Genomic DNA, 24,241 nt, shown 5'->3' on the forward strand with positions numbered 1-24,241 from the left:
TCATCTTGGTAGAAATACAAGAAAATCTAAGGTTTGCAGTAAAATAGAAATATTTTATGCTAGTTAAGAGAGTGCGTAAAATGATGAAATATTATTTTTCTTTCTTTTCGGTCTGTACATCATGCACAAATGGAATGTTCTTTTAAACATGGCATTGTTACCCTGAGCAGTTCATACATTCTAACCAAGTGACATATATCTCTTGAATTTTTCTTTCGTGGTATCTATCCAATTACACATCCACATCTAACCTGCAAACAGCCAAATCTGTCTTGTGGTAGAATGAGTACTGAGATTTCAGAGGTGCATTTCTTTTAGTGTGGGGCATACACTAATATTCACCTGTACCTTGGTTTCTTGGGGACTTGGATATTTTGAGTGTTACTACGTCCCCCGAGTTTTGAAGCAGAAGAATTGCCTCGCTGAGGGGCTTTCCCACGCAGGCTTTGACCATTGATGGCGAGGATTCGGTCACCAACATGCAGAGCCCCTGTCCTGCATTCAAAAAGTGGCATGAGCTCTTTGCAGTGTCTTGCACATTGTTTGTCATATGAAGTGCACGTACTAATGCGTATCAGCCTATTGTAGCAGGAGCTGTTGTTACGAAGCAACAGACACCAAAGCATAAAATAGGTGCCACTGCATAGCCCTTGACGTACATTTCGTGTTCTTGCATCTGTTGTTACATGGCACTTCTGTTGCTCCTGTATTTCAAGCAAATAGCTCTTCAGCTTAACACGCACGCCTTTAATTACTCTAATCAGGGTTCACTATAGGGCTGTCCTTTGGTAATATGTCATGAATGCAGGCTTAACTCCTTGTGTTATCGCTGCCATGTGTCATCTGCGCCACTGGGCATCTCATGTGCATGTTTGAAGCATGATAATCAGCCTGTTTTTATGTCCACTGCCGGACGAAGGCCTCTCCCAGTGATCTTCAGTTACTGTAGTCTTGCGCTAGCTGATTCCAAGTCGTGCCTGTGAAGTTCCTAACCTCATCGCATCACCTAATTCTCTGTTGTCCTCTACTGTGCTTCCCTTCCCTGGCACCCAATCTATCTCTAATGATCCACTCTACATGACCTGCCCAGCTCCATTTTTTCTTTCTTAATGTCAACTAGAAAATCTGCTACCCCAGTTTGCTCTCTAATCCACCCCCACCGTCTTCCCGTCTCCTAATGTTACGCCTAACATTTTTCATTCCATCACTCCTTACACTGTCTAACTTCTCAAACTTATTTGTTAAACTCCAAGTTTCTGTCCTATTTGTTAGTATTGGTAGAATGCAATGATTGTAGACTTTTTTTTTGTAAGGATAGCGGTAAGCCACCGCTCATAATTTGGTAATGCCTGCTGTATATGCTCCAACCCATTTTTAATCTGCGAATTTCCTACTGGGATCAGGGTCCCCTTTGAGTGATTGCCCAAGGTGAACCTGTTCTTGTAACTTTACAAACCTAAGTTGTGAAACTTAGGTTTCTTCATGTCACCTGCTGTGCTGAATGCCTGGTTTGCATGCTTCGAACTTGACGTGAATCCAGCGGTATGTCACCTGGGCGCACGACTGGCTTGAAAGCATCAGCAGCCTAGCGACTTATTAACAATACTTGCAGGCAACTCTGTGGCTGTGAAGGGAAAGCCACAAGGGCAAAGCTCGTTCACAGCTATCAGATCACCAAGAACTCGGGGTTAATTTCACAGGCAAAAAAGCTACATTACGACAAAACAAGCCTTTTGCTACAGCGGTGACATATTGTGCCAACATTGCGTTTCAGCAATATCGAAATTTTTTTTAGTGCCATTGCTGTAGACAATGTGCACACTTTGGCATTATTGTGAGCTAAACGGGCAAGTAATAGGTAGTTCTCACAAATGTGGCATTAAACTGACCCCACTGCAAAATTGAGCAGGAATCGGACAGCGGTTTAGCTCCGAGATTTATGTATAGCTATGCTCTTACTTACGCCACATTCAGGTATTTTGTGTGAAACTTTTACAAAAGTGCGTTTCCACCTCTCTGCGAGGCCTCCCTCGGTGAGTCCCGATATGATGATGGGGTCGAAAGGTTCCTCCGTTCCCGAGATGGTGATGCCCAGCGGCCCACCGTGTCTGGCCAACTCCACAGTGAAGATCACGGCTCCCGTTGCATCTGGTTCCTCTGCATGAAGATGTTGTACATGTTATGCACATGTTTGTTCAATTGCGTATATGTAGCAGCTATATCTGAGCTTCAGCATTATAACTGAGCAAGTGTGGTTCAAGCTGAATATTTTAATCTGCCTCCTTGTTGTGCATGCTGTCAGCCATAGGAGCTGTTAGTGAACAACTTGCTCTCAATTAGTTGTAGTAGATCATCAAGAACTGAGTGTGCACTCTGAAGCAGAGTGTTTGCATTGACTCAGTTTGCTGGAGCCTTAGCATTCAAGTCGGCTGTACTGAGACATTTTTTATTTTTATTTTTTCAGCCCTTCAGATATGCAATAGGTTACATTTACAGAAAATACAAAATTTTATATTTGCTTAGACTTGAAAGGGAATTTTGCTCCTAACTTTTGGATGCGCTGGTTCAGACTTACCAACACTTGGTTGTGTGAAGCTGACCATAGCTTGATTTTGATTGGTTGATGTCCCAGAGCTATATAATAGGAAATGAGGGGCGCTCTACTGCAAGGGCTCTGGATCAATTTTAATGTGATAGTGTGTAGGGCCCCATGTTGCAGAAAATCCGGCGTCGGCAACCAGCGTGTGATCGCGCGTGGTGAAGAAAATCAACCACATCGACCGCGCAGGCCCTCCACATGGTGCAAGGTTTTGGTGAACAAAAATTGAATTTCTCACAGTGAAATTCGTCAGAAAAATTCGGTGTCGGATTCGTCGTCGGATTGTAGTTTGAATGTACGAGAAAACCTAATTCTGCTACAAGGTAACTCAAACACAAACCCCTTTTCCAACATTTCTACCAGACCTGCGCGCGTCGGGGCAATAGCGAACAATTAATAAAATAATAAAAAAAGGTGCTAGGGCCTTCACATTTCTATATAAGACCACTTAAATTTGCCCCTGGAAAAATGTCTTTCCAGCAATGCATTTCAGTTTAAAAGTGAAGCCGACTTTGGGGATCAGTGTAAGCTTGGTCTTTGTAAGCTGGCTTTACCACGTTCAGTGTTGCAGTGAATGAAGCCTACTTGTCGTGTGCGAACGATGCGATGCGAACGGGTCTCGATAACGCTATCGCGTTCTACTCTCAAAGGCGAAGCTTAAGCGTCCTCCAATTTTTTTAACCCCAGAGGTTCTTTAACACTCGTCCAAAGCTTAGTACAGAAACGTTTTTGCATTCTGTCCCCATCGAAATATGGCTATAGTGGCCGGGTATTGAACTTGGGACCATGCCACCAGAACCAGAACACCAAAACAACTGAACAGCTACAGTGGGTTCTAGCTTGGTTTTAGCAGAGTGAGAGCATCAAGGTTGGCTGCCAGCCTTTCTGCAACTGTGAATGTATACAAAGACCCCCGTCAAACTAGGACTCGATAAATTTTCTGTTACCAGACTTCGGACTTTAAACACGGGAGGTGGGGATCTTAGCGAAGCTAGAGCAGCTCACCGCAGAAGGCTTCGTCCTTGCGTATCCGCAACTTGACGACCTCCTCGGAAGCCTGCAGGATTTGGGCGGCATCTTCAATGGTGCAGTTGTCCATGCGGACCGAGTCAATGGCAAGGAGGTGATCTCCGGGTTGGAGGGTGCCCGTGCGATGTGCCACGCTGCCGTGTTTGATGTCCGATATCAGGAGGGGCTCACCGGGTCGCCTGTTCTTGGGGGCTGGGGAAAGCCGAGTTGTATTTAATGAACAGCTGGTATTTAATGAACAGTCTGAAATATTAATACCTTCGCTCTCCTGCAGAAATAATTATTGATGTTCCTTAATTTACCATAACATTGCATAGTGCGAACCACCTCGTCTGTACATTCTTAGTGCTTGTTTCGTGCGACGCACCTTAGCATGCACTACTCGGACTGTGTACACTACAGGAAGGTAGTTGGATGAATTGCGTCAGTGAGCGAAGTATTGTTCGATTTGAGGTTAGCCTTGTTCTATTTAAGATCAGCAAGCCTTGTTCTATTGGGAAATCAAATGTTTCTTTTATTCCTTTTCCCCCCCAGTCTGCTTGTCTACTGAGGATTGCTTTTTAACATACAAATTAGTGGTGATGGCCCAAGTTTGCTGCTAAGGCTTACCTGCTTCTAAATGCTCCACACCATTTCATGCCCTCCCCATTTTTTTATTTTATTAGGTTGGGGTTCTGTTAGTGCCTAAAAGGCTCACGCTTATTTATTGAGCACTCTAGTGAGTACAGGGAGGTTTTCATTTCATGAAAGTAGGTTTTACCAATCTACAATTCCTCGGGTGGCCACAAATTCTATGATTATGAACAAAATAACTTTGCAGCCACATTGGACTTGTTCGTATGAATATTTAACTGTAGTTGCAGGGAATGTACAAGAGAGCAGTCCAGGTGTGAAGGTTTTAATAATAAGGCGCTAAAAATGGTAGAGGTTTGGGCTTGCTTACATGTGATAGTGATTCCCAGTCCAGGGCCCTTTTTTGCCAGCTTTACGGTGAACGTACCGCTGCTTGGGATGACCGATTCTGCAACATCAAACTCGATGTCTAGGACTACACGTGGTCGGGACTGTTGGATTAGCTGGGTGACTTCCTCGAGCGAAAGGCCTTCGGTTGTCTGTCCATTGACAGAGAGAACCCGGTCCCCGACTTGAACGACTCCCGTCCTGCAGAAGGAACATTTTTATATCACAAAAGTTAATTAGATGCTGTATCTCTAAAGCATATGGGCACAAGCCCTCAAAACATTTAAGTTGAAGTTGCACTTAGAAATGTATTCTAAAAAAAAAAGAAGTTTGCTTATAAGCTACATAGCATAGAGGGCGCTGGTCTACACTTTCAGCATTAGTTGAATGTTACATCCAAGGGGTCAGAATTAATTTCTTTTATTCCTTTCACAAGAATGAAAGAGGTCAGGCGAATTAGGCCTTAAACGGCGGCATGCCCTTAACCCCTCACCTGCTGCAGCAGGTCAGTGACTATGGCATTGAACTGCTAAGCTCAGGGTCGTGGGTCCGATGCCAGCCAGGGCGGCTGCATTTCGTTTAGTACGAAATGCAAAAGCGCTTGTGCACATTAAAAGGACGTCAGATGGTAAAAATTAATCCGAAGTCCCGCACTACGACGTGCCTCATAATCAGGTCGTGGTTTTGGCACGTAACACCCCAGGATTTGATTTAATTTTAATCTTCACCCCCTGACAACATGGAGTCTACGATGCAGCCACCTCTACTAAGACACTTTGGAGCTCAATCACTCGCTCCAATCAAACACAACAATCAGTGTGGCAAGGGTCTGTGAAAGCATTGACGCACCTCTCAGCTGGTCCCCTTGGGTCGATGCTACTGATTGTCGGAACAGGCGGCAGTGGATCGGCCGAGTAGGGCGTGGGGCCCTGCAGGGCAAAGCCAAATCCCTTGTGGTCGGCGTAGATCACAACCTGGGTGGTCTCGGTGTGGCTCAGCTGGCTTGGTCCGACCAGACAGGGGGGAACTCCGTACACGGATGAAATGGATGCTGGAAGCCAAACGTGCTTGTTTATAGAACATGGCTACACAGGCAAAATAGGGAGCTCTGTTCTTCAGTTCAGTTTAGCAGGTGGTATTGCATAAGGAGTGGGATACAAGATCGATTTACATAAGGATAACAAAGACCTGCGTCTAGTAATAACAAGAAGTTTTACTTATACAATACATATAGTAATTGTCATACTTCGTGAAATTTGAAGCGTTGGCTGATACACTGCAAAAATAAAGATAGGGAGGCTTGCTTGAAGCCGTGATAGAGGCCAACAAACAAGTTCCATTAAAATCTGCCATCACAGCTGCATCCCGATTGGGGGCGGAATGCAAAAACGCCCTAGTACAATGTCTTGGGTGATCACTAAAAAACTCCAGGTGGTTAAAATTATATCCAGAGCCTCCATTACAGCATCCTTCATAATCTACTGTGCATTTTTGGGGTGTTTAACTGGATAATTTATTATCGGTTATTGTTTTTAATTTTGAAGACTCCACATCAGCATGACTGGATGTTTTTAGCTTTGTTTAGGCTGTGCCAACATGAATGACACTGGTGTTGTATATCAGAGAAACAGGTTGAGGGCATCAAAGTTACGACATAGTCGAGTGGTCATTTTAGAATGCTCCAGCAGTCACCGTAAGACAGTGAGCTAGCTTACCGAGAGCATAAACAAGCTCAGGTGACTTTAAAAAAGCCTAACCGGCACTATTTGGCCCGCTTCATTCTTGTAATACAGCTTTGAAGCTTTCTTGTACAAGTTTGGTAGCCTTTCCATAGCCATAAAAAATAAGTTGTAAACTATGCCATCAAATTGCAGCAGCTAGAGAAGCCTTCAGATCCACGGTTCCTGATTCTCGGCCACAGCCACTGGGGTAATTGTTCTTCAGCGAGAAGATAATGTTCTACCATCTCTTTCACATTGCAAGTGTTCAGCATATAGATACCAGTTTGAAGAGCTGGAGAGGTATTCTGGGAGGTGCTTTCTGCTGGGCTTTCCCCTCCGCGATGAAGATGGGGTTGAGGGCACTTGCGGAGGAGGGAGCGGTGGCAGAGGGCAGCGTCCGGCTGCTGCCGTTGCTGCCGACCGGTTCGAGTGACCCCCCATGGACGAGAGGGTGTCGTAGCTCGAGGCATAGCCGTGCGGAGGAGGCGGGGGCGCCGCACCTTTGGTTTTGAGAGAACAGAAGTTGGAAACTTGATTTTACCAGAGGCAGGAACAGCTGCAGTGAATTTATTTAGTTTAAACATGTACCAGTGTATCTGTAGTCAAGCTTTATTCCTTATTGAATGTCTTACAGTGCAGATAAGACGAAGGACAAATTAGACAAGAAGGGAACACACATGAGTACATCGCAAACCATGTGTGTTGCCTTTTTCACAATGTAAGATGTTTACCATAATGCAAAATCAACTAGGTTTCCTACAGTCTCGGCTTTGTTGTAACAAGTTAATATCAGAAGGAGACCCTCCTTCCATGATTATGACACTAAACGTCAAAGTCTATGCAAGTAAATTTGTATCCACATTTAGGCTAAAGGATGTCAACCACAAATAACAAGCATATAGTAGCCCTAATTTTCTTAGTGTTTTTTTATTCATTCGGTAAGTCACTTGTCAGAACAAAATGAAGTGTAGCCAGCTTCTCTGCCATAAAGCTTGGCAGGAATTCAGCTTGGGACAAAAGTTCAAAAAAGCAAAGTGTTTCTGATGTTTCCAGTTTTTTTGGTATTAACACGATAGCATTAAGGGCCCTGTGTCACAGAAAATCCAGTGTCAGCGTAGTCCTGCATTTTCCGTTACCGAAAAATGCCTTATATATTTGGGTATATGTATATGCCACACTTTGCTACATGACACGGTATATTTGGGTTATATTGCCACACCATTCTATCACTAAAGCTGCTCATACCTTGTCTTACATTTTTGCCAAAGTTATTCTTTGGAATTTTGAGAATGGCAGCCCACAAACAAACATCGTGAAACATAACACCAACAGTGCATGCCTTTAATGTTAAATCTTCTCAGACTTAAATATTAAAAGTGCGAAAGAATAACAGAAACCTGAAAATTACGTAATTTATTTGGCGCGGCTGTGCACTACCTCCGGGATTGGCCCGCGCAAGAGGCCGCGTTTCTACCAGAAAGCTTGCCTTCGTGCATAACGTTCGCCGCGAGTGTTTCCCGGTGAACATTACGGTTACATAAGCTACAGTTGCCGGGAAGCGTGACAAGCAGTCAGGGATTTTTAAATGATATCATGTTCCACTCTTAAAGGCGAAGCTTAAGCATCCTCCAAGTTTTTTTGGTGTTTCCAGTTTTTCACACTTTTGTTCCACGACAAATGCATTCGAATTAATGCAGCTCATAATTCTGGCAGGTATTCATTAAATTTTGAGAGTGTTTAGACCACGCCGCCAGAGCCCAAGGGCTCGTGGCAGATGCCTAGGCAGGGTGAAGCCCACCCTATTAACTTGCCGGACAAAAATAAAGGTTTCACCTACCTACCTAGTATGTCGTTATACCAATTGAAATCCTAAAATACAATGCCAAGTGACTTCTTGCATGATTCAGACTCCATACTTCTTGTCCTTCTTGTATAAGGATGCTGCATTGTCGCATAGAAATTTTGGCTGCACTTAGATGAAGACCTGCTCTACTGTAATTCATTCATTGTCTTTGCATTTTTGACAGAGACTATTTTTATTACCCCCTGTGGGTCGGGTGTCAAAATCAGGGAAGCACAAGGTGAAATGTTCTTTAATGGAAAGATTAGGGCTGTAGTTGACAGCCGGTGGGACAAGTTTTCATTGAGGCAGGGTCTGGTCAAATATACTCATTGTCCCTAAGATTGTGGGTTTCGAAGATGGCTCTGGATGGATAAACATTACCATGATGAACATTAATGATGACTTTCAGGAGACTTTTTGTGCATACAGTAGTGAACAAAAACTTTACTTTGGTCTTGCCGTGAAAAATTCACTGCCTACATTCAAAAAGCGTTCATCAACATTGTCCCACAGGACGCATGCTTTTGCCACCAGGGGGACAATATTAGGTAGCACTCTGTCCATAACCTCTCCAGCAGTATCACCGAACTTTTTTCTCTAGTATGCACATGTTTTGTGATTTGCTGGTCAATGTATATGGTATCCATGTTTTTCATTTTCCGAATGGGCAAGTTTTGTAGACACTATGCAGTCTACATGGTGCAAATAACATGGCAGTCAGTGTTGAGGCTTATGTTTGAGGCTAGTGGTCTGGTATGACCATTAGCCTGTCACATTTTGAGCAGTTTAGCTAAGATCTACAATTCAATATATATAATAATGTTTCACTACTGTACCTAAGTAGGTTGGAAATGCAAAGTGTGGCCATTTATTTGCTATTTCAGAATGGTCTGAAATGCTGTACATAGCCGTTAATGATTTAAACTTCTATGTTCTTCCGTGTGATATTTCCAGGATCCTATTTATTCCGCCTATTTATGAGGTGACACCACTTCTATTTATCACAACCACCACCATCACAAGAATGTTTTTAGATTAGTAGCTGCACTCTGCTTTCCTTACTCCTTTTTGACTGGGTGCTGGGGCACTTCCTTAGTGCCATCTGGCTGATGGGCAGAATCTCCAGTCTGATGACATCTCCGACGGCCATTTTCAGGAGCTGCATGGCCTCCGCCGCTGTCATCTGGTCCACCCGTGTCCCATCGATGGCTAAGAGCTGGTCACCCACGTGGAGAGCACCGCACCTGGTGCCATGATTGCGTGCAAGAAACTGTCACCACCGCCATTGTACTCAATTCATCACCCTACATGTATATATATAACACCTTTTTTTATTGTTTGTTATTGGCATTTTTGTGTCCTGTTTTTAAATGTTGGGATATTAAAGTTCCTTATGCATTTTTTAAATACTAACGTGTGCACACGTGTTTATTTATCTTGTGTTGTTTTGTGCTTGTGATCGGAGAAGACCACAGACACGTAGTGTAACTAGAGTCCCTCAGAAAAAAATCCAATGCAGCTTTGTGTGCTGAACTTGAAGTTATATGACTTCACTGTTCGAAATGCAGGGGTATTACAACTCAGTGGTTAATAGCTACATCATATTGGCTCATTTTGGGAAGTACGTACTTAAGAGGGTGCATTCCGCCTCTGATTGCAGTACCTGCTGCTCCTGGCAGCAAGCATAGTGACCAGTTCTACTTATAGTAAGCAGATTTGGGCTTGTAATTCTTGCCAAGTCACTTGTACAAACAACTGATTGCTCATTGTGGTTTTGGGCTTCTTCCCTGTCTCACAAGCCTTTTCAGTTGCTAGAACTTTCATTTTACCCATAATGAAGCTTGCAAATTTTAGCTGCATGGCTCTTTTAAAACCATAAAGTCTAAATGTCATTGATGTCATTGCTTGGCTCAGGTTGGCATATTAATCAGTGATGTTGGTTGGCTATTGGCCATTTATAATCAATATTATGGTCATATCTGACCACATTTAAAAACTTAAGGTACAGCAAACATTTCTGACTCAATCATGCTTGCATTTTTAAACGAGTTGAGATGAAAGATTTTGCTTGCTTTTGGCTATTTCCAGGCATAGTGTGTCGTATCTTAGGTGCTGTTTTCAAAACGACTTAAGTTTCTCAAAATTCATCTAGTTGCTCTGTAGTGTTTGTGTGTTTTAGTAAAGATTGAGGGCATTTACACAGCAGATATTTACAGATTTCTTCAGGAGCATGCACAAAGGCTTTCTGTAAGTTGGCGCTCCCCTACATCTGTCTAAAGTTAAAGGTTCTTTCTTTCTTGAACGCATGTTATACAAAACCGTAATGTAAATTGTTTGTCTTAAAAGTACCAGCAGTTGACTGCTTGACATCTACATTGTGGCCTGTGCAGAAAAGGAGGTCAGGCAGCAACATAAAGCCATGTATTTCTACAGACCATCATCATAAGCCACATTTACATGAACGCAGTGTTAGTGCCTAGTTCGTCGCGCACCATCGTATACTAATTCAGTGTGACGTTGTTTGCATGCACCCGCGTCGGTGCTCATGTGACAGTGTCCAAAATGAGCTCCCATCCGCATTTAGCAAACGCATCTCGATTGTCTTTGATCATCATCATGAGCCCATCTATGTCCACTGCTAGACAAAGGCCTCTCCTGGCGATCTCCAACAGACAATATGCGAAAGTCCATAAGCAAGCTTTCCCACACACCTACCTTGCCCTAACCAATATGGCCGCATTCCCACTAGTAGTGCTGTTAAAGCTTGCGTTTTGAAAGCTTGGACGGTGCGGGGAACGGACGGTGGCAGGAAGACGTCAGCATCGCGCATGCTGACACCTTAATTACGATTCTAGCCCGACGTCCGCCATCTTGGTTATGCCAAAGGAGGTGTGTGGTGAAGCTCACTTGCAGGTTTTGCATATCGTTTATTCTGCAAATTTCCTAATTTCATCACACCGCCTCGTTCTCTGGCATCCCCGACTACACTTCCCTTCTCTAGGTACCCATTTTGTAACACTAAATAGAACACCTATTATCTGCCTTACGCATCACATGGCCAGCCCAGCTCCATTTCGTTCTCATAATGTCAACTAGAATATCGGCTACCTCCATTTGCTCTCTAATCCATGCCGCTGTCTTCCTGTTTTTGGTCGTCGTGCTATTGGCTCTCTACCCCACATGCAATTCACCGGAGGCAACTCCACCCTCTCAAGCTATCTCCAGCTGACGCACTAACGTGATGCGTCTTTCTAGCACATCATTGCCATCTGCATGAATGGGAAGCAGTAAAAAGGTTGATGCCATGCGCTACTGTTGCATTCATGTCAACGAGGCTATACTGCACATGAGGGCTTATTGGTTCAACTATATTGTGCCATCCAGGGTTGCAGCATATGTTATTTTTTTTTTATGAAAAGCTTATGAGAAATGACAGGTGTAAAAAATGGGCCGCATGCTTTCGTGCCATACAGCTCATATTTCTCGTGTCTTGCAGCTCGTATTTCTCGTGTCATCAGGAGAGAAACTGGCCATTACCTTTCAGCCACACTTGCTTGTTTAATGCTGTCAAAAACTATTGCTCCTTCGCCATGCGGAACTTGAGTCAACGTCGCTCCGAGCTGTGCTCCTGGTGTCTTGTCAATTTCCACAAGCAGAGGCCCCGACGCATTCCTTACAGCATCTGTGCATGTAAAGAATTGGAGGCTGTTAGACACTAAGTCACAACAACATCTTAGTTCAGTACGGTGAATTTCTTTTTTTTTTTCAAAACTCAGTTTTCATTTATTTGGCAGGAAAAGGTGGGTTGTTAGCGGAGAAAATGAACCTTTTACTTTAGTTTGCACTTTTCAATCATGGTCCAAGCCTTTTTTCTATCCTTTTGAATTTTCCACGTGGATGTGCTGTGCCTGTATGTTAGTATGTCACATATTTCAAAGTACTTTAGCACATCGGGGCCATTCTTGTTTGGAAATGTTCTCAAAACTCACTAACTTTAGTCTTGGCTCCTTTAGAATGCAACATAATCTTTATCTACTGTACCTATTACTCTTGCTCACTTTTATATTTGTAGCAGTATTATTTAAGCATTTCGTCAGCAAGCCGAAACATTGACTCATGCTTTTTCACTCTGTAATTTTAAAACTGCTATTACCAGAAAGGAAAGCAAAGAACTGTAGGTGGTGGTTTCTAAATTTAATTCCATTGCACCCTTTCACTAGCATCGAGTAGTGCTAAAATTGCAAATTGCAGATTATCGCGTGTATTTGGAGTGCCCTAAAAATTTAAACCACTTTTAGCATACTCGTAGTTTTTCCTTAGAATGAGACAGTATGTGCTTGCAACTTTTTCTTGATAATCAGTACTTTGTGATAAAAGGCTAAGAGAGCAGCACAGCACTTGTTTTATGCCTGCTCTGTTGAATTAGTTACAGCAGTTAAGAGTACTGGCTGAACAATCTGAGAAACGACTGTGTTACGTTAGAGGTGATATGTATGGCACTTACCCATAACCGAGACATCATACTCTATGGTAAGCAGTGCTTGCTTCTCGACCTGCTTTAGGACAGCCATGGCTTCATTCAGGGACGCATTGTTAAGGTTGATGTTGTCGACTGCCAGTAGCCGGTCTCCTGCCTTAATTGTGCCTTCCCTGAAATCATCGCCAAAGTTTCAATCAAGGTATGGTCGAGGGTCGAACTTGTTGCATTAAACAAGTGTGAAAAAATACATAGACTTGTAATAAGTAGGAGTCGGTTTCTTCCTTGCACCAACATTTAACAGGTGAACTTGGCATCATTAGAAGAAGTTCTTGTGCTTGAACTGTGTGAAAAATATTTATAGCCAGACTTTTGTTGTGCTTAAAAAAGGGGGGGGGGGAAATTTGGTTAAAGAACTGTAAGTATTAATGATGAATTCTATAAAAGGTGCCCAGCAACATTTATAATTTTTGAACCCTAGCTCTATATGTGTCCTAGTTGCTAGGCAGTGCACAATATCGGGAACACCTGAACCCAACGTTGACGGACCCCTCAGCAGGCCTCATGGCACATTTTGCTTATACACCGCAAATTATAAGGCACTGTCTAAGGAGCGTTATACTGAAAGAATTTTTTCAAATCTGTTCATTATTGGAGGAGATAGAAGAAATTGAACTGTCCTGTCACCATGCCACCAGGATCGAGGCGGGCGTCACTGTCAACAGGGCCACATCTCCCCCTTTGCCTCCACTAGCGTCCGCTAGCGGCGTTCCTTCCCTACCTTCTCCCATAGGGGGGGGGGGGGGGTCACATGCCTGATTGGAGTGAGGCAGCATGATGGGCCATTCACTCGCTGCTGCTGCCGCTCTTCCTTAAGAGGAAGCTTTAGCTCGGGCCCAACTCTGATGCCGCCTATTTAAATACATGTAACACGCAGAAACGCCTTTGCAGAATAACCACTGGGCCGATTTTAATGAAATTTGTTGAACTTAAGATATAAAGTTAAATCCCAGTGATTATTGGAAGCAAAATTTCGATTTAGGGCCTGGATTTTGTAAAAGAATTTTTTAATTCATAAGTTCGAAAAAAAAAATAAAGCACAAAGTTTACAAATTCGTAGCTCTGCACCTAGAACAGATATCGCGATTATGTAAACGGCAATTTTGTCTGCCTTAGATGTACTATTAGATGCAATTTACAGAATTGCGATATCGTTTTTCATTGCAGAGATAGAGATGTAAGCTTGGTAGTTTCGTTTTCGGAAAATGTGCGATTTTTGCCAATTTTTATTTAAAAAATGACGACCTAAATCAACATTTCGCTTCCAACAGTGACTAGATTTTAACTTTTTCTTTTAAATTCAACAAACTTCCATCAAATTTGGTGCTGTGGTTGCCGAGAAAAAGGATTTCTCCTTTCCATCTATTTAGAAAGGAGACCCCGAGTGAGCTTTAGTGAGGGCTCCGGAGTTGGGCCCAAGCTTCTGACAGCGAGTGTCCACAGTCTTCCAATGATATGTGTTCGTGTTTGCCTGGGCGCGCGTGACACCATGCTTGTTAACTTAGCAAGTAAGCGAATGTTTACAAGTGTATATGGGCGATAAAACTACTATCCTTACTTCGTATAGCCGTCTAATAATTTGCCATCAATCGATGTTTCGCCTTTCAAGCGACGGCGCGATATTTTTTTTTTAGAACATCTGTGAGGAGATGTTTAACACTGGTCAAGCGCTGGGTTTGCTGAGCGTACGAAAACACCTCGCCCCCTCCCCTCCCCTCCCCTTTCTTAGTGACACTAGCGTGCTGACCTGTCGGCAGGGCCTCCTGGTCGCACGTGGGTGATAGTCAGCGGTCGGCACTTTAGCTTTTCGGGGCAGGTGCCGCCGCGGATGAGGAAGCCGAAGCTGCTGTTCTCCTTCTCCAGTTTGACTTGGATCACCTTGGGACAGACGCACATGGACATCTCCGCAGCTGCGTGGACGGGACAAGGTGTTATGGCAGCCTGACCAGAAATTTGAACCCAAGTGTTTATCACTGTGCCCTAAAACAACGTACAGTACCTTCTAATTTGGTGCACAGGGACAGAAAAAAGAAAAAAAAAGAAAAACAGAAGACAGCAAAAGTGGGCAAGAACGAATTACCATACACCCTAAGAAAAGTTTACACCCTTTGAGGGTGTTTTTTAACCCCAAACAATCATCATTGATCTCGCGTACCTTTACATTATTTAACGCTGCGCGATCGGCACTTCCCGGTCACGATCGGCATGCGCGTTATAAGCGTGGCATCAGCCATCTTGACAGGAAAGCAGCAGTGCAGAGTTTTCAAGTGAAAGGAGATGCAAAACAGGTGGCAATTATCGCTTGAGGAGAAGGTGAACCCAAACGGGGTAAAATTTGTAGAGTGTATAATTCAGTGAAGTATCTTACACTGCTTTTAAAAAATTTGGAGGACGCTTAAGCTTCCCTTTTATGAGTGGAACGCGATATCATTCACAGATCCCTGACTGCTTCTCACGCTTCCCGACAACTGCAGCTTAGGCAACCGTAATGGTTACCATGCAGGAAACGCTGGCGGCGAACGCTATGCGCGAAGGCGAGCTGTTCTGGTAGAAACGCGGCCTCTTGCGTGGGTCGATCCCGGAGATATTGCACAACCGCGCCAAGAAAATTACATCATTTACAGGTTTCCGTTTTTGTATCGCACTTTTAATATTTCAGTCTGAGAAGATTTAACATAAAAAGCATGCGCTGTGGGTGTTCTGTTTCATGACATTTGTTTGTCGATTGTCATTCTCAAAATTCCGAGGAATAGCTTTGTCAAGAGTGTAAGACAAGGTATGAGCAACATTAGTGATAGAATGGTGTGACAATATAAGAAAGCCTGGCATATTTCACGGCCGCGGACGCCGACACTGAGGCAGGATTTTCTGCGACACGGGGCCCTTAACGTCGCGTTAAAACAAATGTATTGGATATGAAAATTTCAGCACTGCCATTACCACTCACGGTTTTAAATAAACGGAGTTTTAGCGTCTCCGGTATTCCGGTAAACGCAATCGGACTGGGCGTTTTATCGGATGAGCGGAGTCGCAAACGTGACCGATCCTGCAGGGTGCCCAGCCACCTGATGGCGCAGAGCTCAACCAGACAAACGCAAATAAGTAAAATACACTTGGTTACTTCATTATTGACTGTTTATCTAGCCAGCTCTGGGCTGGCCGGTCACGCGTTTGCGCCTCCGCTCATCCGGTAAAACGCCTAGTCCGCTTGCGTTTGCCTGAATACCGGACACGATATAAAACTCTTTATTGCATCGAGTTACGGGACTCAGATTATACTTTTTGTGAACTGTAAGCATGCGATTGGACGTTTATTAAACTGCCGGCTAAGCCAGGTTCAATCCCTTCTCTGAACAGCGGTGATTCGGCGCTTACATCACTCCCCATGCTATACTACACGTGCTGACGCCGATTTACGCGACGAATAAACGAGTATGCGCAGATTGACTTTTAGAAAAAAAAGGTAAGCCTATAGCCCATTAAACTGTCGACCAAGCCAGGTTCAATCCCTTCTCTGAACAGCGGTGATTCGGCGCTTACATCACTCCCCATGCTATACTACACGTGCTGACGCTGATTTACTCGACGAATAAACGAGTATGCGCAGATTGACTTTTTAGAAAAAAAAGATAAGCCTATAGCCCATTAAACTGTCGACCAAGCAAGGTTCAATCCCTTCTCTGAACAGCGGTGATTCGGCGCTTACATCACTCCCCATGCTATACTACACGTGCTGACGCTGATTTACTCGACGAATAAACGAGTATGCGCAGATTGACTTTTTAGAAAAAAAAGATAAGCCTATAGCCCATTAAACTGTCGACCAAGCAAGGTTCAATCCCTTCTCTGAACAGCGGTGATTCGGCGCTTACATCACTCCCCATGCTATACTACACGTGCTGACGCTGATTTACTCGACGAATAAACGAGTATGCGCAGATTGACTTTTTAGAAAAAAAAGGTAAGCCTATAGCCCATTAAACTGTCGACCAAGCAAGGTTCAATCCCTTCTCTGAACAGCGGTGATTCGGCGCTTACATCACTCCCCATGCTATACTACACGTGCTGACGCTGATTTACTCGACGAATAAACGAGTATGCGCAGATTGACTTTTTAGAAAAAAAAGATAAGCCTATAGCCCATTAAACTGTCGACCAAGCAAGGTTCAATCCCTTCTCTGAACAGCGGTGATTCGGCGCTTACATCACTCCCCATGCTATACTACACGTGCTGACGCTGATTTACTCGACGAATAAACGAGTATGCGCAGATTGACTTTTTAGAAAAAAAAGAGTAAGCCTATAGCCCATTAAACTGTCGACCAAGCAAGGTTCAATCCCTTCTCTGAACAGCGGTGATTCGGCGCTTACATCACTCCCCATGCTATACTACACGTGCTGACGCTGATTTACTCGACGAATAAACGAGTATGCGCAGATTGACTTTTTAGAAAAAAAAAGATAAGCCTATAGCCCATTAAACTGTCGACCAAGCAAGGTTCAATCCCTTCTCTGAACAGCGGTGATTCGGCGCTTACATCACTCCCCATGCTATACTACACGTGCTGACGCTGATTTACTCGACGAATAAACGAGTATGCGCAGATTGACTTTTTAGAAAAAAAAGATAAGCCTATAGCCCATTAAACTGTCGACCAAGCAAGGTTCAATCCCTTCTCTGAACAGCGGTGATTCGGCGCTTACATCACTCCCCATGCTATACTACACGTGCTGACGCTGATTTACTCGACGAATAAACGAGTATGCGCAGATTGACTTTTTAGAAAAAAAAGATAAGCCTATAGCCCATTAAACTGTCGACCAAGCAAGGTTCAATCCCTTCTCTGAACAGCGGTGATTCGGCGCTTACATCACTCCCCATGCTATACTACACGTGCTGACGCTGATTTACTCGACGAATAAACGAGTATGCGCAGATTGACTTTTTAGAAAAAAAAGATAAGCCTATAGCCCATTAAACTGTCGACCAAGCAAGGTTCAATCCCTTCTCTGAACAGCGGTGATTCGGCGCTTACATCACTCCCCATGCTATACTACACGTGCTGACGCTGATTTACTCGACGAATAAACGAGTATGCGCAGATTGACTTTTTAGAAAAAAAAGGTAAGCCTATAGCCCATTAAACTGTCGACCAAGCAAGGTTCAATCCCTTCTCTGAACAGCGGTGATTCGGCGCTTACATCACTCCCCATGCTATACTACACGTGCTGACGCTGATTTACTCGACGAATAAACGAGTATGCGCAGATTGACTTTTTAGAAAAAAAAGATAAGCCTATAGCCCATTAAACTGTCGACCAAGCAAGGTTCAATCCCTTCTCTGAACAGCGGTGATTCGGCGCTTACATCACTCCCCATGCTATACTACACGTGCTGACGCTGATTTACTCGACGAATAAACGAGTATGCGCAGATTGACTTTTTAGAAAAAAAAGATAAGCCTATAGCCCATTAAACTGTCGACCAAGCAAGGTTCAATCCCTTCTCTGAACAGCGGTGATTCGGCGCTTACATCACTCCCCATGCTATACTACACGTGCTGACGCTGATTTACTCGACGAATAAACGAGTATGCGCAGATTGACTTTTTAGAAAAAAAAGGTAAGCCTATAGCCCATTAAACTGTCGACCAAGCAAGGTTCAATCCCTTCTCTGAACAGCGGTGATTCGGCGCTTACATCACTCCCCATGCTATACTACACGTGCTGACGCTGATTTACTCGACGAATAAACGAGTATGCGCAGATTGACTTTTTAGAAAAAAAAGGTAAGCCTATAGCCCATTAAACTGTCGACCAAGCAAGGTTCAATCCCTTCTCTGAACAGCGGTGATTCGGCGCTTACATCACTCCCCATGCTATACTACACGTGCTGACGCTGATTTACTCGACGAATAAACGAGTATGCGCAGATTGACTTTTTAGAAAAAAAAGATAAGCCTATAGCCCATTAAACTGTCGACCAAGCAAGGTTCAATCCCTTCTCTGAACAGCGGTGATTCGGCGCTTACATCACTCCCCATGCTATACTACACGTGCTGACGCTGATTTACTCGACGAATAAACGAGTATGCGCAGATTGACTTTTTAGAAAAAAAAGGTAAGCCTATAGCCCATTAAACTGTCGACCAAGCAAGGTTCAATCCCTTCTCTGAACAGCGGTGATTCGGCGCTTACATCACTCCCCATGCTATACTACACGTGCTGACGCTGATTTACTCGACGAATAAACGAGTATGCGCAGATTGACTTTTTAGAAAAAAAAGATAAGCCTATAGCCCATTAAACTGTCGACCAAGCAAGGTTCAATCCCTTCTCTGAACAGCGGTGATTCGGCGCTTACATCACTCCCCATGCTATACTACACGTGCTGACGCTGATTTACTCGACGAATAAACGAGTATGCGCAGATTGACTTTTTAGAAAAAAAAGGTAAGCCTATAGCCCATTAAACTGTCGACCAAGCAAGGTTCAATCCCTTCTCTGAACAGCGGTGATTCGGCGCTTACATCACTCCCCATGCTATACTACACGTGCTGACGCTGATTTACTCGACGAATAAACGAGTATGCGCAGATTGACTTTTTAGAAAAAAAAGATAAGCCTATAGCCCATTAAACTGTCGACCAAGCAAGGTTCAATCCCTTCTCTGAACAGCGGTGATTCGGCGCTTACATCACTCCCCATGCTATACTACACGTGCTGACGCTGATTTACTCGACGAATAAACGAGTATGCGCAGATTGACTTTTTAGAAAAAAAAGGTAAGCCTATAGCCCATTAAACTGTCGACCAAGCAAGGTTCAATCCCTTCTCTGAACAGCGGTGATTCGGCGCTTACATCACTCCCCATGCTATACTACACGTGCTGACGCTGATTTACTCGACGAATAAACGAGTATGCGCAGATTGACTTTTTAGAAAAAAAAGGTAAGCCTATAGCCCATTAAACTGTCGACCAAGCAAGGTTCAATCCCTTCTCTGAACAGCGGTGATTCGGCGCTTACATCACTCCCCATGCTATACTACACGTGCTGACGCTGATTTACTCGACGAATAAACGAGTATGCGCAGATTGACTTTTTAGAAAAAAAAGGTAAGCCTATAGCCCATTAAACTGTCGACCAAGCAAGGTTCAATCCCTTCTCTGAACAGCGGTGATTCGGCGCTTACATCACTCCCCATGCTATACTACACGTGCTGACGCTGATTTACTCGACGAATAAACGAGTATGCGCAGATTGACTTTTTAGAAAAAAAAGGTAAGCCTATAGCCCATTAAACTGTCGACCAAGCAAGGTTCAATCCCTTCTCTGAACAGCGGTGATTCGGCGCTTACATCACTCCCCATGCTATACTACACGTGCTGACGCTGATTTACTCGACGAATAAACGAGTATGCGCAGATTGACTTTTTAGAAAAAAAAGATAAGCCTATAGCCCATTAAACTGTCGACCAAGCAAGGTTCAATCCCTTCTCTGAACAGCGGTGATTCGGCGCTTACATCACTCCCCATGCTATACTACACGTGCTGACGCTGATTTACTCGACGAATAAACGAGTATGCGCAGATTGACTTTTTAGAAAAAAAAGATAAGCCTATAGCCCATTAAACTGTCGACCAAGCAAGGTTCAATCCCTTCTCTGAACAGCGGTGATTCGGCGCTTACATCACTCCCCATGCTATACTACACGTGCTGACGCTGATTTACTCGACGAATAAACGAGTATGCGCAGATTGACTTTTTAGAAAAAAAAGGTAAGCCTATAGCCCATTAAACTGTCGACCAAGCAAGGTTCAATCCCTTCTCTGAACAGCGGTGATTCGGCGCTTACATCACTCCCCATGCTATACTACACGTGCTGACGCTGATTTACTCGACGAATAAACGAGTATGCGCAGATTGACTTTTTAGAAAAAAAAGGTAAGCCTATAGCCCATTAAACTGTCGACCAAGCAAGGTTCAATCCCTTCTCTGAACAGCGGTGATTCGGCGCTTACATCACTCCCCATGCTATACTACACGTGCTGACGCTGATTTACTCGACGAATAAACGAGTATGCGCAGATTGACTTTTTAGAAAAAAAAGGTAAGCCTATAGCCCATTAAACTGTCGACCAAGCAAGGTTCAATCCCTTCTCTGAACAGCGGTGATTCGGCGCTTACATCACTCCCCATGCTATACTACACGTGCTGACGCTGATTTACTCGACGAATAAACGAGTATGCGCAGATTGACTTTTTAGAAAAAAAAGGTAAGCCTATAGCCCATTAAACTGTCGACCAAGCAAGGTTCAATCCCTTCTCTGAACAGCGGTGATTCGGCGCTTACATCACTCCCCATGCTATACTACACGTGCTGACGCTGATTTACTCGACGAATAAACGAGTATGCGCAGATTGACTTTTTAGAAAAAAAAGGTAAGCCTATAGCCCATTAAACTGTCGACCAAGCAAGGTTCAATCCCTTCTCTGAACAGCGGTGATTCGGCGCTTACATCACTCCCCATGCTATACTACACGTGCTGACGCTGATTTACTCGACGAATAAACGAGTATGCGCAGATTGACTTTTTAGAAAAAAAAGGTAAGCCTATAGCCCATTAAACTGTCGACCAAGCAAGGTTCAATCCCTTCTCTGAACAGCGGTGATTCGGCGCTTACATCACTCCCCATGCTATACTACACGTGCTGACGCTGATTTACTCGACGAATAAACGAGTATGCGCAGATTGACTTTTTAGAAAAAAAAGGTAAGCCTATAGCCCATTAAACTGTCGACCAAGCAAGGTTCAATCCCTTCTCTGAACAGCGGTGATTCGGCGCTTACATCACTCCCCATGCTATACTACACGTGCTGACGCTGATTTACTCGACGAATAAACGAGTATGCGCAGATTGACTTTTTAGAAAAAAAAGGTAAGCCTATAGCCCATTAAACTGTCGACCAAGCAAGGTTCAATCCCTTCTCTGAACAGCGGTGATTCGGCGCTTACATCACTCCCCATGCTATACTACACGTGCTGACGCTGATTTACTCGACGAATAAACGAGTATGCGCAGATTGACTTTTTAGAAAAAAAAGGTAAGCCTATAGCCCATTAAACTGTCGACCAAGCAAGGTTCAATCCCTTCTCTGAACAGCGGTGATTCGGCGCTTACATCACTCCCCATGCTATACTACACGTGCTGACGCTGATTTACTCGACGAATAAACGAGTATGCGCAGATTGACTTTTTAGAAAAAAAAGATAAGCCTATAGCCCATTAAACTGTCGACCAAGCAAGGTTCAATCCCTTCTCTGAACAGCGGTGATTCGGCGCTTACATCACTCCCCATGCTATACTACACGTGCTGACGCTGATTTACTCGACGAATAAACGAGTATGCGCAGATTGACTTTTTAGAAAAAAAAGGTAAGCCTATAGCCCATTAAACTGTCGACCAAGCAAGGTTCAATCCCTTCTCTGAACAGCGGTGATTCGGCGCTTACATCACTCCCCATGCTATACTACACGTGCTGACGCTGATTTACTCGACGAATAAACGAGTATGCGCAGATTGACTTTTTAGAAAAAAAAGATAAGCCTATAGCCCATTAAACTGTCGACCAAGCAAGGTTCAATCCCTTCTCTGAACAGCGGTGATTCGGCGCTTACATCACTCCCCATGCTATACTACACGTGCTGACGCTGATTTACTCGACGAATAAACGAGTATGCGCAGATTGACTTTTTAGAAAAAAAAGGTAAGCCTATAGCCCATTAAACTGTCGACCAAGCAAGGTTCAATCCCTTCTCTGAACAGCGGTGATTCGGCGCTTACATCACTCCCCATGCTATACTACACGTGCTGACGCTGATTTACTCGACGAATAAACGAGTATGCGCAGATTGACTTTTTAGAAAAAAAAGGTAAGCCTATAGCCCATTAAACTGTCGACCAAGCAAGGTTCAATCCCTTCTCTGAACAGCGGTGATTCGGCGCTTACATCACTCCCCATGCTATACTACACGTGCTGACGCTGATTTACTCGACGAATAAACGAGTATGCGCAGATTGACTTTTTAGAAAAAAAAGGTAAGCCTATAGCCCATTAAACTGTCGACCAAGCAAGGTTCAATCCCTTCTCTGAACAGCGGTGATTCGGCGCTTACATCACTCCCCATGCTATACTACACGTGCTGACGCTGATTTACTCGACGAATAAACGAGTATGCGCAGATTGACTTTTTAGAAAAAAAAGGTAAGCCTATAGCCCATTAAACTGTCGACCAAGCAAGGTTCAATCCCTTCTCTGAACAGCGGTGATTCGGCGCTTACATCACTCCCCATGCTATACTACACGTGCTGACGCTGATTTACTCGACGAATAAACGAGTATGCGCAGATTGACTTTTTAGAAAAAAAAGATAAGCCTATAGCCCATTAAACTGTCGACCAAGCAAGGTTCAATCCCTTCTCTGAACAGCGGTGATTCGGCGCTTACATCACTCCCCATGCTATACTACACGTGCTGACGCTGATTTACTCGACGAATAAACGAGTATGCGCAGATTGACTTTTTAGAAAAAAAAGGTAAGCCTATAGCCCATTAAACTGTCGACCAAGCAAGGTTCAATCCCTTCTCTGAACAGCGGTGATTCGGCGCTTACATCACTCCCCATGCTATACTACACGTGCTGACGCTGATTTACTCGACGAATAAACGAGTATGCGCAGATTGACTTTTTAGAAAAAAAAGGTAAGCCTATAGCCCATTAAACTGTCGACCAAGCAAGGTTCAATCCCTTCTCTGAACAGCGGTGATTCGGCGCTTACATCACTCCCCATGCTATACTACACGTGCTGACGCTGATTTACTCGACGAATAAACGAGTATGCGCAGATTGACTTTTTAGAAAAAAAAGGTAAGCCTATAGCCCATTAAACTGTCGACCAAGCAAGGTTCAATCCCTTCTCTGAACAGCGGTGATTCGGCGCTTACATCACTCCCCATGCTATACTACACGTGCTGACGCTGATTTACTCGACGAATAAACGAGTATGCGCAGATTGACTTTTTAGAAAAAAAAGGTAAGCCTATAGCCCATTAAACTGTCGACCAAGCAAGGTTCAATCCCTTCTCTGAACAGCGGTGATTCGGCGCTTACATCACTCCCCATGCTATACTACACGTGCTGACGCTGATTTACTCGACGAATAAACGAGTATGCGCAGATTGACTTTTTAGAAAAAAAAGGTAAGCCTATAGCCCATTAAACTGTCGACCAAGCAAGGTTCAATCCCTTCTCTGAACAGCGGTGATTCGGCGCTTACATCACTCCCCATGCTATACTACACGTGCTGACGCTGATTTACTCGACGAATAAACGAGTATGCGCAGATTGACTTTTTAGAAAAAAAAGATAAGCCTATAGCCCATTAAACTGTCGACCAAGCCAGGTTCAATCCCTTCTCTGAACAGCGGTGATTCGGCGCTTACATCACTCCCCATGCTATACTACACGTGCTGACGGATGTACTC

The 24,241-nt window shown here is 43.9% G+C and overlaps 2 protein-coding genes across 4 annotated transcripts in view; one reads left to right on the forward strand and one right to left on the reverse strand.

Annotated features, from left to right (window-relative positions):
- Positions 1-9,578, forward strand: part of LOC119466528 (DNA replication licensing factor mcm2) — a 44,589-nt gene extending 35,011 nt beyond the window's left edge. For 2 of the 3 annotated variants that reach the window (XM_049656796.1, XM_037727053.2), the window contains exon 19: positions 9,309-9,578. The gene's annotated coding sequence lies outside the window, so the exon portion shown is untranslated. The remainder of the gene's footprint in view (positions 1-9,308) is intronic. The other variant, XM_049656795.1, reaches the window with a different exon arrangement.
- LOC119466529 (glutamate receptor-interacting protein 2-like) overlaps positions 1-24,241 on the reverse strand; it is a 69,005-nt gene that overhangs the window by 6,197 nt on the left and 38,567 nt on the right. Inside the window, 11 exon segments of the mRNA XM_049656817.1 lie at positions 349-436; positions 438-495; positions 2,013-2,157; positions 3,605-3,820; positions 4,572-4,789; positions 5,438-5,640; positions 6,592-6,809; positions 9,215-9,396; positions 11,690-11,834; positions 12,657-12,802; positions 14,437-14,599. Coding sequence (XP_049512774.1) covers positions 349-436; positions 438-495; positions 2,013-2,157; positions 3,605-3,820; positions 4,572-4,789; positions 5,438-5,640; positions 6,592-6,809; positions 9,215-9,396; positions 11,690-11,834; positions 12,657-12,802; positions 14,437-14,599 — 1,782 coding nt within the window.

Source organism: Dermacentor silvarum, chromosome 10 (genome assembly GCF_013339745.2).
Source record: "Dermacentor silvarum isolate Dsil-2018 chromosome 10, BIME_Dsil_1.4, whole genome shotgun sequence".
NCBI classification, from domain to species: domain Eukaryota; kingdom Metazoa; phylum Arthropoda; class Arachnida; order Ixodida; family Ixodidae; genus Dermacentor; species Dermacentor silvarum.